The 12,962-nt window shown below is 36.0% G+C and overlaps 3 protein-coding genes across 5 annotated transcripts; 1 reads left to right on the top strand and 2 right to left on the bottom strand.

Annotated features, from left to right (window-relative positions):
• Positions 1-621: 621 nt before the first annotated feature.
• Positions 622-4,963, top strand: EMB3127 (Amino acid dehydrogenase family protein). 3 transcript variants are annotated; one of them, XM_088124089.1, is made up of 6 exons: positions 622-1,030; positions 1,383-1,708; positions 2,608-2,844; positions 2,936-3,103; positions 3,238-3,444; positions 4,522-4,963. In XM_088124089.1, exons 1-5 carry the CDS (start codon positions 835-837, stop codon positions 3,406-3,408), a joined length of 1,098 nt encoding a protein of 365 aa, XP_087980215.1. In that variant the 5' UTR covers positions 622-834; the 3' UTR covers positions 3,409-3,444; positions 4,522-4,963. The 3 variants fall into 3 exon arrangements, with proteins under 3 accessions (XP_087980215.1, XP_087980214.1, XP_022147497.1); XM_088124088.1 differs by lacking the exon at positions 4,522-4,963 and adding an exon at positions 3,584-3,657; XM_022291805.2 differs by lacking the exon at positions 4,522-4,963 and having other exon boundaries at positions 623-1,030; positions 3,238-3,657.
• Positions 4,636-9,325, bottom strand: LOC111016424 (N-terminal nucleophile aminohydrolases (Ntn hydrolases) superfamily protein). Its single transcript, XM_022291829.2, has 11 exons — positions 9,034-9,325; positions 8,359-8,409; positions 7,792-7,912; positions 7,535-7,619; positions 7,075-7,156; positions 6,818-6,947; positions 6,560-6,717; positions 6,306-6,469; positions 5,887-6,010; positions 5,702-5,806; positions 4,636-5,096 (listed from the first exon to the last, which is right to left on the bottom strand). The coding sequence occupies exons 1-11, from the start codon at positions 9,175-9,177 to the stop codon at positions 5,004-5,006; spliced, it is 1,257 nt and encodes a 418-aa protein (XP_022147521.1). The 5' UTR covers positions 9,178-9,325; the 3' UTR covers positions 4,636-5,003.
• Positions 9,326-9,825: 500 nt separating this feature from the next.
• LOC111016371 (LIM domain-containing protein PLIM2c) lies at positions 9,826-12,865 on the bottom strand. Its single transcript, XM_022291756.2, has 5 exons — positions 11,199-12,865; positions 11,001-11,100; positions 10,866-10,894; positions 10,605-10,694; positions 9,826-10,372 (listed from the first exon to the last, which is right to left on the bottom strand). Exons 1-5 carry the CDS (start codon positions 11,331-11,333, stop codon positions 10,106-10,108), a joined length of 621 nt encoding a protein of 206 aa, XP_022147448.1. The 5' UTR covers positions 11,334-12,865; the 3' UTR covers positions 9,826-10,105.
• Between the last annotated feature and the right edge of the window lie 97 nt (positions 12,866-12,962).

The following is a 12,962-nucleotide window of genomic DNA, read 5'->3' as shown; positions in this document are numbered from 1 at the left end:
ATGAAAATTTTAAATAACGTTGTCAAATATTTAATGATGGTGAGGACAAGATTTTTTCTGATTGAGAGGTCAAATATTTTTCAAATTAAAATATCATTGGTATATTAGACACTTTTAAAGTTTAAAAATTGCACACAATCTAGTTTGGTATTTTTAAAAGTTCAAAAATATATTAGATAATTTAAAAAATTCAAAAGATTAATCTTATAATTTAACTTAATAAAAAAAAGTTGTGTTGGTCGGTATGATAGCTGATTGGCTAAGTTTCACCATATTGATAGCTATAAATTAAAAAAAAAAAAACTAAATTGTTATACGATAAAAAAACTAACTTAATTTTTATGAGACTTTTCAAATTACTCAAAATTAATTTGTTCTCGAGATAAAAGGACAATCGATTATACCAAATAACTATGACAATTCATGGAATTTTTTAAAGTCATCACAAAGATACATACAAAATGAATCATACTTACCGATAGTCTATGAACTAATCTAATTAGCCAAAGTTAAACTCTGTCATTATATATTGTACAAAAGGAAGAAGGTCGGATGATAGTAAAAAGTCAAAAGTAGACTAAATTTATAACTATAGAGATTAAAATATTTTTAATGAAAAAAAAAATAAGAAATAAGAAAGCAGCCGCCGGCCCGTCCTCCGCCGCTCCTCTCCGCCGGCGCCGCTACAAAATCAAGTCTCCATTTCTTCATCGTGAGAGGCAGAGAAACGAAATAGGACTAATTTTTTTTGCCCCTCTTTGCTCCGCCGCGCCGTTGCTCCATAAACCCTAACTCTTCACCAAAACGTGCAGATTTTTCTTACGCCATTTTCTAATGGCGTCATCCATGAAATTCACAGATTGTTCTCCCTCCACCACTGTTCGACTTCTTCCATACACTCGAACCAGGCTCAGAAGCTCCGATGGCGCCGTTCTCTCTCACCGTCTTCTCGCCCTTCCTCGTCCTGCAATTGCATATCCTACAGCTTTCGTTTCTCGCTCTTCCGCTTCAACCTTGCCCGTCGTCTCCGGTACCGTCTCTCTCTCTCTCTCTCTCTCTCTCAAATTTTTTGCTTATGAAAAGCTTTTTAGTGATGATCTTTAAGTTAGAACTTCACGTTTTGAGAATCTGGCTTGTAGTTTCCATCTTATTTTGTTTCTTGAGATAGTGGAAGTTCAGGAATGTTTTTGCGTTGATTTTAAGCAGCTTTGGCGTCAAGTTGTTGTGGTTTTATGGATTAATTTCAGTCACCATTTAGGTCACCATTTAGGTCACCATTTAGGTCATGGTGGCAATATTATGGTCTCTGATCGTAGTTTCTATGGATTAATTTCAGTCGCCTTTTGTAAGAGATTTGTGCTCTTGTTTTCGATTTATTTCAGCTTCAATTTCGACCGAGTCAACTGCAAAAGTGATCGATGGAAAATTGGTGGCGAAGCAGATTAGGGAGGAGATTACGGCTGAGGTATCTAGAATGAAGGAGGCTATTGGCGTTGTTCCTGGCTTAGCAGTCATCCTTGTTGGAGATAGGAAGGATTCTGCAACTTACGTACGAAACAAGAAAAAAGCTTGTGAATCGGTGGGCATTAAATCTTTTGAAGTGAACTTGCCTGAGGATTCGACCGAGCAAGAAGTACTCAAATACATATCGGGCTACAATGATGATCCATCCGTTCATGGCATCCTTGTTCAGCTACCTTTACCTAAAGTATGTTTACTAACTTCATTTCTTTTGTCAAATGTTTTATGCTATCACAATTTGCTATATTGTCTCAGCATATCACGTTTTTTTTATAACAAGAAACAAACTTTTCATTGATAGACAGAACAAGCTCTTCAAACCTAACCAAAATCCACCCTAACCTTGAAAACTGATGCGAACCCTTGGGCTTGATTTGATAGAGACTGATTCAAATTGCTTCGAAGTAAATAGTAATTTAGTTCTTCCTTAGCTCAACCCATGCTCAATGTCTTCCAAATGAATTGCACATTACTGAAAAGAATACACAAACCATCTTCAAACGACTCTTCATCAACTTTCAAGCTTGGATCATCATCATGAATGTGAGAAGCATTACTACTAACACTAGCATCATCCTGTTTGAAAATCTCATTAAAGGTTTTTTTAATGGAGTTGTCATTTGAAGAGTGAATTGTTATCTCAGCATATTACTAGTGGCACACTAAATTTAAATTACATGTTATCACAAATAGGTTGTGGTCTGTTCTATGTTGTATGTAAATTTAGATAAGAATTTGAAACTTGATTTTGCCCTGTTTCATTTAAAACTAGAAACATATTTGTAGCAGTACTATGACGGAAACCGCCAAGGGCAGTCTGGTTGGTAAAAACTTGGGATCTCTTGGTCATATTGGCCTTGTGGCTTTGAGGTCTCAAGTTCGAACCTTCTGATGAGCTTAATACAAAAAACTATTGATATCTCCCAAGTCCGGGTCTTGGGGTAGGCGTCGGTGCCTTGGTAGAGGGGAGCAAAGCTCGTGACTCCCAGTTATCAAAAAGGAAAAAATGAAAAAAAAGGTACTTTGATGGAATTGAAGGTCAAAGATTATATGCCAACTGACTTAATGTCTTCATTGATTTGACAGCATATGAATGAACAAAGTATATTGCATGCTGTAAGCATTGAAAAAGACGTAGATGGGTTTCATCCGCTGAACATTGGTCGTCTTGCGATGAGAGGTGAAGAGCCATTGTTTGTTCCATGTACGCCCAAAGGGTGCATTGAACTATTGCATAGATACAATATCAGCATCAAAGGAAAGAGAGCTGTTGTAATTGGTCGAAGCAATATTGTAGGAACTCCTGCTGCTCTTTTGCTTCAGGTGAGAGATTTTATTTGTTAATCTATTAAATGTGTATCATTCTATCCACAATTTTATTGATTTTAGATTCTCTGTTTATCATTTTGTGTAGGGAGAAGATGCAACTGTCAGTGTAGTTCATTCTAGGACCAAGGACCCTGAAGAGCTAACAAGACAAGCAGATATCATTATCTCAGCGGTTGGCAAAGCAAATATGGTTAGGGGTAGTTGGATAAAGCCCGGCGCAGTTATTATCGATGTTGGAATCAATCCAGTAGAGGTGAGAAAAGGAATTTTACACTAATTTATATCGTTTGTTTTAACTTGTTCTTCTAAAACTATAGGATACCTAGCTTGCTTGGAATGATCTTTCTACATCTAAAGTTTCACTGAGTAGTTATCGCCGTGTAACAGGATGCAAGTAGTCCTCGTGGCTACCGACTGGTCGGAGATGTCTGTTATGAGGAGGCCAGCAAAATTGCTTCAGCCATTACTCCTGTACCTGGGGGAGTCGGGCCAATGACGATAGCAATGCTTCTCTCCAACACGCTCACAGCAGCAAAGAGAACACACAACTTCCAGTGAAATTTTGGAAGTTCATGATTTTGGAATAACCCCAATGTGAGCATATCTTTTCAAGTCATTTTTCAACTTCTTTTCTTTTGGGAGAATTGACTTGTGGGGATTGTCCTGCTTGTGTTGCAAGCAACTGGTTCCACCTTGTGTTTTACTGGATTTATTCCATTTTGAATAATCACAGGGGAGGACTACATATTTTGGAGGTGAATTGACCCAAGGTAGGTTTTAAATGGAAATATCAAAGTTTTAATTCTATGAATATGTTGCTGAAAATATTGATAAAATGTTAATGTCAATGGATATTCTTGAAAAAATCATAAAATATATTTCAATTAACAAATAAATTTTGAAGATATCAAAAAAAAAAAAAAAGATAACAAATAAATATTTGAAGTTAAAAAATTAAAAAAATTTATTATTATCATTTTGTACTTTTTTTTTATGATATAGTAGAAATTTTTATTATGTAAATTCTTTTATGATATAATAAGAATGTTGACTGAACCTTGTGTGATAATCTTGATTGTACCATGTCTAGTTAGGAGTGCAGATATTAATTGATTCATTATGTGATCAAAGTTCGAGTCGAAAAACCAAGCTGAATCGAATTGCCCATACCGCCATTTTTAATAATCACCAGCTGCTGAGTTCACATTAGTTTTCTCCTTGGGAACAAATTTATTTACAATTGTTGGAACTAAATTGCAGCGATTTTATTTTTATTGTTTGATATTTAAGCAGCAAATAAGAGATGGGCAAGATGATAACAACTTGATGGGGGTAAGTAGAGTTTATCAAAATCCACGTCAAACCATCAACAATTTAAAATAAATAGAAGCTAACACGAACAAGAACTCAATTTAGTGATAATTTAGTGATAATTGACACCTATCTTTCTACTCCCACTTGTTGTACTCAGAAGAAAAATACAAAGAAGAAATTTAAGAAAAATAAAAATTTGATGTCATCAAATTGAACTAAATCACCTTTAATTGACCAAATTATCCAAATCGAATTTACCAATTATTTTCCTTTCTTTCCTTCTATTGATCTAACTCATCAATTTTTTTTTCAATTTTGATACTCTCTGATGATGGCTCCCCACCATCACAATCTCAGCGATAACTCAATTGCATAAAGAGTTTCCAAGCTCAGTGCTTTTGGTGCGGAGATTCCAACCTTCAATCTCGAGCGAAGCTAAGTGCTTTTGTTGCATGGTGTTTTGCATGTAGATAATAAATAAATGCTCGATATATTCAGCCGTTATACACAGCTTAAGAAAATCACCAGCGAGTTGGTTCACAGGAGAAATTCATGCTTCAGAAGATGCTCAATGGCTACAACTAAATAATAACCTTAAATTTGGGGAGAACATGAGTTAAGACATCATATAGCAGCTACGTACCGTGGGAATTGCATCTGATCTGAACGATCAATGCCGTTTATCTGCATCTTCAGATTGTACTTGAATTAACAAAACAGAATGGAAGTTCTACATCTGTGACCATTTTTCTGTGTGGAATAGGACCGTGACGAAGATGGAGAGTGCACGATTCCTGCATCTCAATCTTGAAATAGAATAGTAAAATACTTGAATGCAATTAGAGCTTCCCATTGTCTGAAAGATCGATACGTGCTTCAAAATGATCGATTCCCATCTTATCGTTTTGTTTTGTACTTCGCAAAATGGACACCTGAGACAAAACATAGGTTAATAATCAACCAAAAGTTTCACAAATATGATAGAAGATTCTTACATAAAGATGCATGCCATTTAGATTAATAAATCTCGGCACTGTAAACGCTGCAACCGCAGGGCAGTAGACGTGGCTAGGAATTTTAGAGGGCTCTGGATAACTATCTCATTTTCTATTTCTGGTTAAGCCATTCAATTTTTAGTTTCTAAATTTTGAAAAAATAAGTATTAGAACTTATTAAGTACATTGTAAAAAAGGTTTTTAAAATGTTTATGTTCTTCAAAATCTCACATTTACTTCTTAATGCTTTAGGTACATACCTCACGGCTCACGTTTTCTCTCCATATAACCTTTCTCTAACATCTCTCTCCAAAAGTTCTTTTAACTTTTTCTCTCTCTATAACTTTTCCTTCCCTTTCTCTAATATGAGCATGATCAAATGTGCATGTAACCCCTTACCTTTCAAGTTACTCAGCTTGGATCTTCCTACTTTGTTCATGTCTAGAAACATTATAATACAACTTTGAAATACCTTAATATTCTTCTTAGTTCATAAACTAGTTTACATGATCACTAAATCAGAGAGAACTCTAAATAAATACCTTGGGTCGTTCCATAGAGCTCGCGAAGTATCCCACTCCAAACGAAAGGGAAGAGTAAGCAGCAGCAATCTCCACAGCTTTCAACTTCTGTGGATTTCCTGGGGCCTGTGGCAACAATGCTTGGATAGATAACTATTGGTAAATGAAATAACAGAATTACAGAAAGTGTTCGGTCAGTAGGTCACCGATTTATGAATGTCAGCCTGGACAAGTAAAATCCCAGCACTTTTATCAGTATTAAATCGACTGCTTTCCTGAACAAAATTGCGTAGAACTTTCATGCAAGCAGAGGCTGGACCAGCCTGTGATCTGAGTATAGCATATAAAACTATGTCAAACAAAAATAAACAGACGACTTTACATGGTCAACTTTTAAGCGCGTATTCCTTAATGTGCAAACAGTAACATCCTAATCAAGAATAAAAGCTAGATTTAGGTTGAGGTCAAAGATCCACAGTGTGAATGAGCGTTTGGGATAAGAAGCAGTTATAGAATAAATATATCCAAAGAAATTTCAAACTTGTAAAGTGTTTCTTAGCACTAAAACTCCACTGAGAACTTCACGTGAATTGAAAACTTAATCATGGATGGTGGACAAACATACAGTGATAATGATACACAGCATTCCCTAGCTGCAAATCCTTTCATGAGATACTCTCCTCCACCAGAAACACAGCCTCCAACCATGAAGGGAGCCCCAAATGGACCTTTTGAGGAAGCCCAACAGCCTGAACCATACATTGCTGCTAATCCCACACGTCCACTGACCTAAAAGTTGAAATCGGTTAAAATCCTTCTTATCTAATCAGTTATATTTCTACCTTCTGCAAATAATATTAGGGGCAAGTCATAAACCACCTTCATTGCAATGCCACCGCTCGAGGCCCCAGATGCGACATGTCCTTCATTGTCAACACATATAACACCAACAGTGTCCATAGTACAATCCTTTTCTGCATCAGTTAACGTTGATGACTGGCATGTGGTGCCTTCCAGTGGATTGTGTGATTGGACTTCTGAACAATCAAAACCAAAAATGTTTCTAGGAGTAGGTGAGAGATGGACAAAATAGAATAAATTTAGTATACCATCACATGTAAAATAGAGAACCCAAACCTGATATTCTAGCATTGTCTTGAGGACTACAAGAATGCGTTACATTAGAAATTTTTTTCTCTTCTTTTGCACGTTCAATCATTGACTTGTATCTTTTCCATTGAACTTTTGCCCTTTCTGTCACCAACCACTATATGTGAACGCAAAAGATCAGAAGACTCGCAAACAACATAAGATATTGATGAGTTAATAATCAAAGAGTTTCAATAGAATGCTTAGATAAATCAAAGAAGATATTAGTTAGGTACTCATATAACCTCATCAGCCTCTGCAGTAGTTTCTGGCAAACAAATGCCTTTGGACTTTGCCCATGTCCGAGCACCCTCACCAACTAGGAAGCTGCACAAGCAAAACCTTCCTGGTGATTGGATTTTATAAATTAGAATATTCAAGAATGAAGCAGCATACTAGTTGCTACATACTCTACAATCTACATTCAAGAGCAATACCACAGCAAACTTGCTATAAACAAAAAAGTATATTGTTTTCCACTATTAGTTGGAAGAAATTTCATCCAGTTAAGTTTGAAGCTGAATGTCAACGTGAAGAATAAAAAAAGGCAAAATAATTTCAAAATATTAATGGCAATGGAGTCATCCGCAACAATGTTAGACTTGAAACCAACTTGCATGACACACAATATCCTGTTACAGGAAAAATGCTTGAGCCATTGCCAGGAAAGATAATGAAGCAATGCAATCTCACAATAATAATTACATCGGAGGTATAAGGCCCAGCAGAGACGATCCCAACATTTGTTCCTTTGCCAGTAAAGCAGCAATTTGGATAGCATTTTGAACACCTGGTCTAGAAAATATATGATAGATATCAATTAAATTAACAGTATAAGTACAGTACTATTGAAACGTGCATAAAAACCATGCAGTCACAAATAATATACAGAGATTAAAATAACCCAGAAGCCAATGTTGATAAGTGATAACAAATAGGTCCATCATTAGAAAATGTTAAACCTGGCACTGCTCCAACAGCTCCAAAAGCACCCGTATCACCATCCATAATACTAGCATCGCATTCTACATGGCCATCTTCGGTCAAATTGGAGCCTCGTCCAGCATTTGTCACTGGATCGTCCTACAATAAGTCGTCTCTTTAAATTTGGGATTATGCAAACATATGTGATAAAATAGAATCGTTAAGAGCTCCAGAGAACAGGTCCCTATATTAAAACATTAAAGCACTCTCCTCTCACAGGTATTGATACAGCTAATCCGTTTCAGAGAAAACACTTGAGAACCAGTATCCACGAAATAAATGGAATTGGTACTGCCAAAAAGCACGATTCCAGTAAGACTGATCACTGATACAAACACTTGGACACACTAGTCGTCATCCGAATCCGACTACAGGGGGCCAACTATTCTACAACGGCCATTTCCTATAATCTGACTATTTCCGTAAAGGACAAAGAACAGCAGCTATTCTTATGTTCAACCATAAATTACCACGGGTAAAATTACACAAAAACACTGTAAGGAAATAAAGTGAAAATGAAGAAGACATTTGAAAGAGAAAATTACCTCTAAAACTTGTATAGCAGCGGAAACAGCGTCTAAACATCCGCCTGAGCCCTAAAACAAGACAAAAATCATAGAAGGATTTTATATGGTTATAACGACGAAGATATTGACGAACTTCAAATAAAAAATTTTCGAAGAGAAGAACAGGAAGTGGTCGTCATCCTCACGCGAACTTAGCCGTCAATCGATAAATGGCAACAATGAAACAAAGAAGATATTGACCAACTTCAAATAAAAATTCTTAAAAAATAAGAATAGCCAGTGGTCGTGATCCTCGTCAATTTCTCAATAATTCGATACAAGCCAGCAATGCATAGAAGAAGATATCGACGAACTTCAAATGAAAATTATTAAAAAAGAAGCATAACTAGACACAGATAAAAACTTCAAATAAAAAAATTATACAGGAAGAAGAATAGAAAGTGGTCGTCATCCTCGTGAACTGCTCCGGAGCTCGATACGTTCCAACAACGCATTAAATAAAAATTGTATCTACGATCATATTGAGCAAATAACCTGGCTCGCTTATCACATTCAATTAAATCGGGAAAAGCTACAAATCCGGTGGTCCTAGTTTCAATTCCCAAGGATTTAATGGAAGACGAGTGAAAATCGAAAATGCGTCAATCTATATGAATGATTGAGTAGATACTAGAAAAGGATTGTGAAACAGACCTGTCGGAGAACTACAGCGGCAGCCAAACAAGCGCGTTTCATGGCCGACCTGAGGGCTTTCTCATTGGAAGGTGCGTGAAATCCGGCGCCAACGTGAACTGCAACGAAGAATCTATGGCCTTGATCTTGTGCTTCGCCGGCCATCTCTCACGACGGAAGTGTGAAGGGCGGGAGAACGAATCCCGGCAGTACGGGCGGCCGTAGTTGGAATCGGCGAGTCAAACACCGGCACTGCACGCTTCTGAAGCAATGAATATTCCATTCCTCGCTTGTTTCCTTTTTAGTACAATCTTCGTTTTATTTTTCAAATTTCGATATTAATATTTTCAAATATTTCACATTTTTTTTAAGAATCAAATATTCCAGACATTTTTTTTATATATATATAAGTACTAGGTATATATTCTACACATATTCTACATATATACTTGAAAAGATAAATTATACAGATTTGAAAACTAAATAAATAAATTAAATTAAATCTTTCGAAATGTCTCTTAACTTGAAATAGTAAATGACTAAAGCTTTGAGAAATTTTCTTTTTTTAGGATACCTAGGAGAAGATCTAAGGGAGACGGACAAACTTAAAACATGTAGCTACGAACATGCCATTAAAGGTTCAAATCCTTTCTCGTCCATAATCATTCAAAAGAGAATGATTTTTCCCTCTAAACCTATGGCATTTGAGAAAAAGGTAATAAGCATAAAATCAATAGGTTTGTTTGAATTGTAATCTCGTGGTTAATTTTACTGGTTAAGACATTAGTAATCTCGTGGATTCAAAACCCGACGTCTAATGAATTGTAATACTAAAGAAGAAAATGAAGGAGACAACATATTTTTGAAGAAAAAGGAAAATTCCCTTTAGTGATGGGGAATTATAGCAATGTATGCTTTATTATCCAGCTCTCCTCTCACTAAATAAATGTTCTGAATTACCTTAAAAAACTGAAGATGGTAATGAAACTTGTTACAAAATGAACTTGAAAGCCAAAAAGGGAAAAGGAAAACTGTAGATAAAAACACAAAGACAAGGATTCTCTCAAAGGTTGGAGTGAGCAGAAGCTGCACTTTAAGACTCCTCTACGTCATTGTCCTCGGCCTTCGTCCGAGGCTCGGCCTCCTCGTCCGCTGGTTCAGGAGGCGGTGTGGAGGCCTTCTTGTTTGCAGCAGCTTGAAGGACATGGTTGTAGTTTCCTTTCACCATGAACAGCTGAGCAAAATGGTGCTTACAGTACAACACTCCATCAAGAGCAGCAGCATTAGAGTGGGTCAAATTGCAGCCACCATGAGCACATCTAAAGCATGTCTTGTGGTAGCTTTCCCCCTCAAGAGTCACCTGTTTTAGAAAATGAGAGGTCAAACGAGCATCCAAGCCAAAAATAGAATCCGACCAAGACTAGTTAGTCCAAAAGAGTCATCATCTTGAGGGGTATATTAAAGATCTCACGTTATAAAAGAACCCGACGAAAGTTTATAATATAGATGGGATGCTCTTCTCGTTGCAATCCATGAATATTGATAGTAACATTCTATGAAAATCACAAAAAAGAGGAAGGAGAAGTAAAGACCTTCTCCAACGGATAAACCGTTTTTGTGCAGACCGCACATTTGTCTTGAGTTCCACAGAACATGGAGGAGAGTTTGCTAGGGGCCCTCGACTGTCAAAGATTTCGGAATTTTAAATGCGCATTCGAGAGTATAACGTTGAAATCTGTTCTCGCTTATAATGCTAAATCACTACCTAGATCTAGTGTTTAATGGATAATGCTAAAAATAAAATCGTCATCAAACGAATACAAAAATGAACGTCTCGGGTAGATGGAGCATACCAGATCATTTTGCTTCTCAGAAGGCTTGGCTATATTAATTATGGAAATGATAGAATGTTAGAAAGACAAGAAAATAAAAAGGAAAAAAACATAAAAGGAGAAAATAGAGAGATCAGATGGGAATAAGTATTTTACAAGTTTGAAAATTCTTGCTGAAATTTCCAGATTCCTTGAAGAGTTGCTCAAAATGAGGCTTGCAGTACAGGACACCGTCCATCCACGAGTAGCTACTCATCTGTCGTAAACAACTCGGGTCAGATCCGGTATGACAAACGAACGACTCGTCGTCGTTTGTTGAAACCGATACGTAAATAGAGTTACAGAAAGACATACGGAAAGGGTGCCTTTGCAGTGGCTGCATTTGAAGCAGGACTTATGGTAAGGATTCCCTTCAAGGGAAAGCAAATCAACCACATAAACAGTCTTATCACAAGCCTTGCATTTATCCAAAGTTCCTGTGAATGACATCTTTATTCCTCTTCTACGAGAACGACTCGAACCCGAAACACGAACGAGAAACTGCAAAAACAGAAGGGGGGAGAACCAAAACAACAAACAAACAAATACAATGTTTATCAAGTTGTCTGAGGATCAGATCTCAGACAAAATTATATACAAAAAAAAAAGGTGTAATGGGACACAATGAAAGTCTTTGGATTTGTGTGTAAAGAAACCAAATTTAAATACATCATAATATGTTGGGATTAAGTGTTTTTTCTATACAAAATGGGCAGAAAGCTAAAATTTACTTGTTGGAGATGCTCCAATTTCGGACAGTGTCCTATGTTTTTTGAGGGAAATAAGGTGATTTCTTTGACCATTTCAAATTAATCATATTTGCTTTAGTAAGTGGAAAGATGAGAACCAACTGTTTTTGTAATTTGTCTGGTTGGCAGTTATTTTAGTTGGATATTAGAAGGCTTTTTTTGAGCATCATGTGAAAGATGGGTTTTTTTTTTTCCTTTTTTCTTTCTATTTTCGATGTGTATGTGAGAGAGTAAATCAAGGCTGTTCATTTGGATAGCCAAATATGGGTGTGTGATGAGTGAATGGTTGAGATTAGATTTGATCTAAATGCCTAATTTCGATTCATTGTAATATTATTTCTTATTCATGTTTCTAATATATTGATTTAAACATAAAATACATTTAAAAAAATATATATTGAAAAGATATTTCTTGACCTTAGAGAACAATGAATGTATGAAAGGACTTGCATCTAGTAACGGACCAACAATGTAACAATGTTTAGATTTTGTTCTCTACTCTTGTTTTTATAACTTTTCTTATTAGCCGACATGAGCTCATCGATAATTGACACATGTTCCTAATCAAGAGATCATGAGTTCAGATCTTCCCCGCATTTATATGTATATATAAACTTTTATAACCCAAATCCATATAGAATAAAAGATAATAAATTAAAAAAAAAGCATCTAAATTTGTGGTTATCACTATCGCGCTAGGTTTTCACATAAAAAGGAAGAAAAGATATTAGTATATGATTTTAGAAAATGAGATTTAAGAATAATTGATTTTCCATACCTTAAAAATCAATTTTAAGTGATTTTATGTTTTCAAAAACTAGTTCGTTACTTTCTTCCCTGTCAACCATAAAATAGCCTTGAAAACACAGTTCCACAACACTTTCACTCTGTTGTTATACCTCATACACAGCAAACCTTAAAAAATCTAGCAATCTATGCAGTTTGGGATGCAAACCGAAGCGTTAAAGAACTGAAAAAGACAGTACCACCAATTCCATGAGAAGAAACAATGAAGGAAGAGGTGGTCTAATGACTCCTCGACTCGTACAACGGACTCGTAACACATTCGACAAATGGAAGGGGAGAGAGACCAACTGGACAACTTCCTTTGGATCCTATCTAATGTGTTAAAAGAAAGCTTAAATGAAACAAAACATAAAAACAAGGCAAATATGTGAACTTTTGTGGCTTAGGAAGATGAAACATTCTATTTTGAGTATTTTCAGACATGGGAAAATGTTTGAACACAGTCCCAACATGTCATCTGCAGTTTCTAGTTCTGTAGAATCACTAAACTAATTGATACTGAAACACACTCATAATATGTAAA

The sequence above is a fragment of the Momordica charantia genome, assembly GCF_013281855.1.
Source record: "Momordica charantia cultivar OHB3-1 chromosome 5 unlocalized genomic scaffold, Mcharantia_2.0 BLBB01000005.1, whole genome shotgun sequence".
Taxonomy (NCBI): Eukaryota; Viridiplantae; Streptophyta; class Magnoliopsida; order Cucurbitales; family Cucurbitaceae; genus Momordica; species Momordica charantia.
The sequence above is the reverse complement of the archived record's forward strand: the minus strand, read 5'-3'. Positions and strand labels throughout refer to the sequence as shown.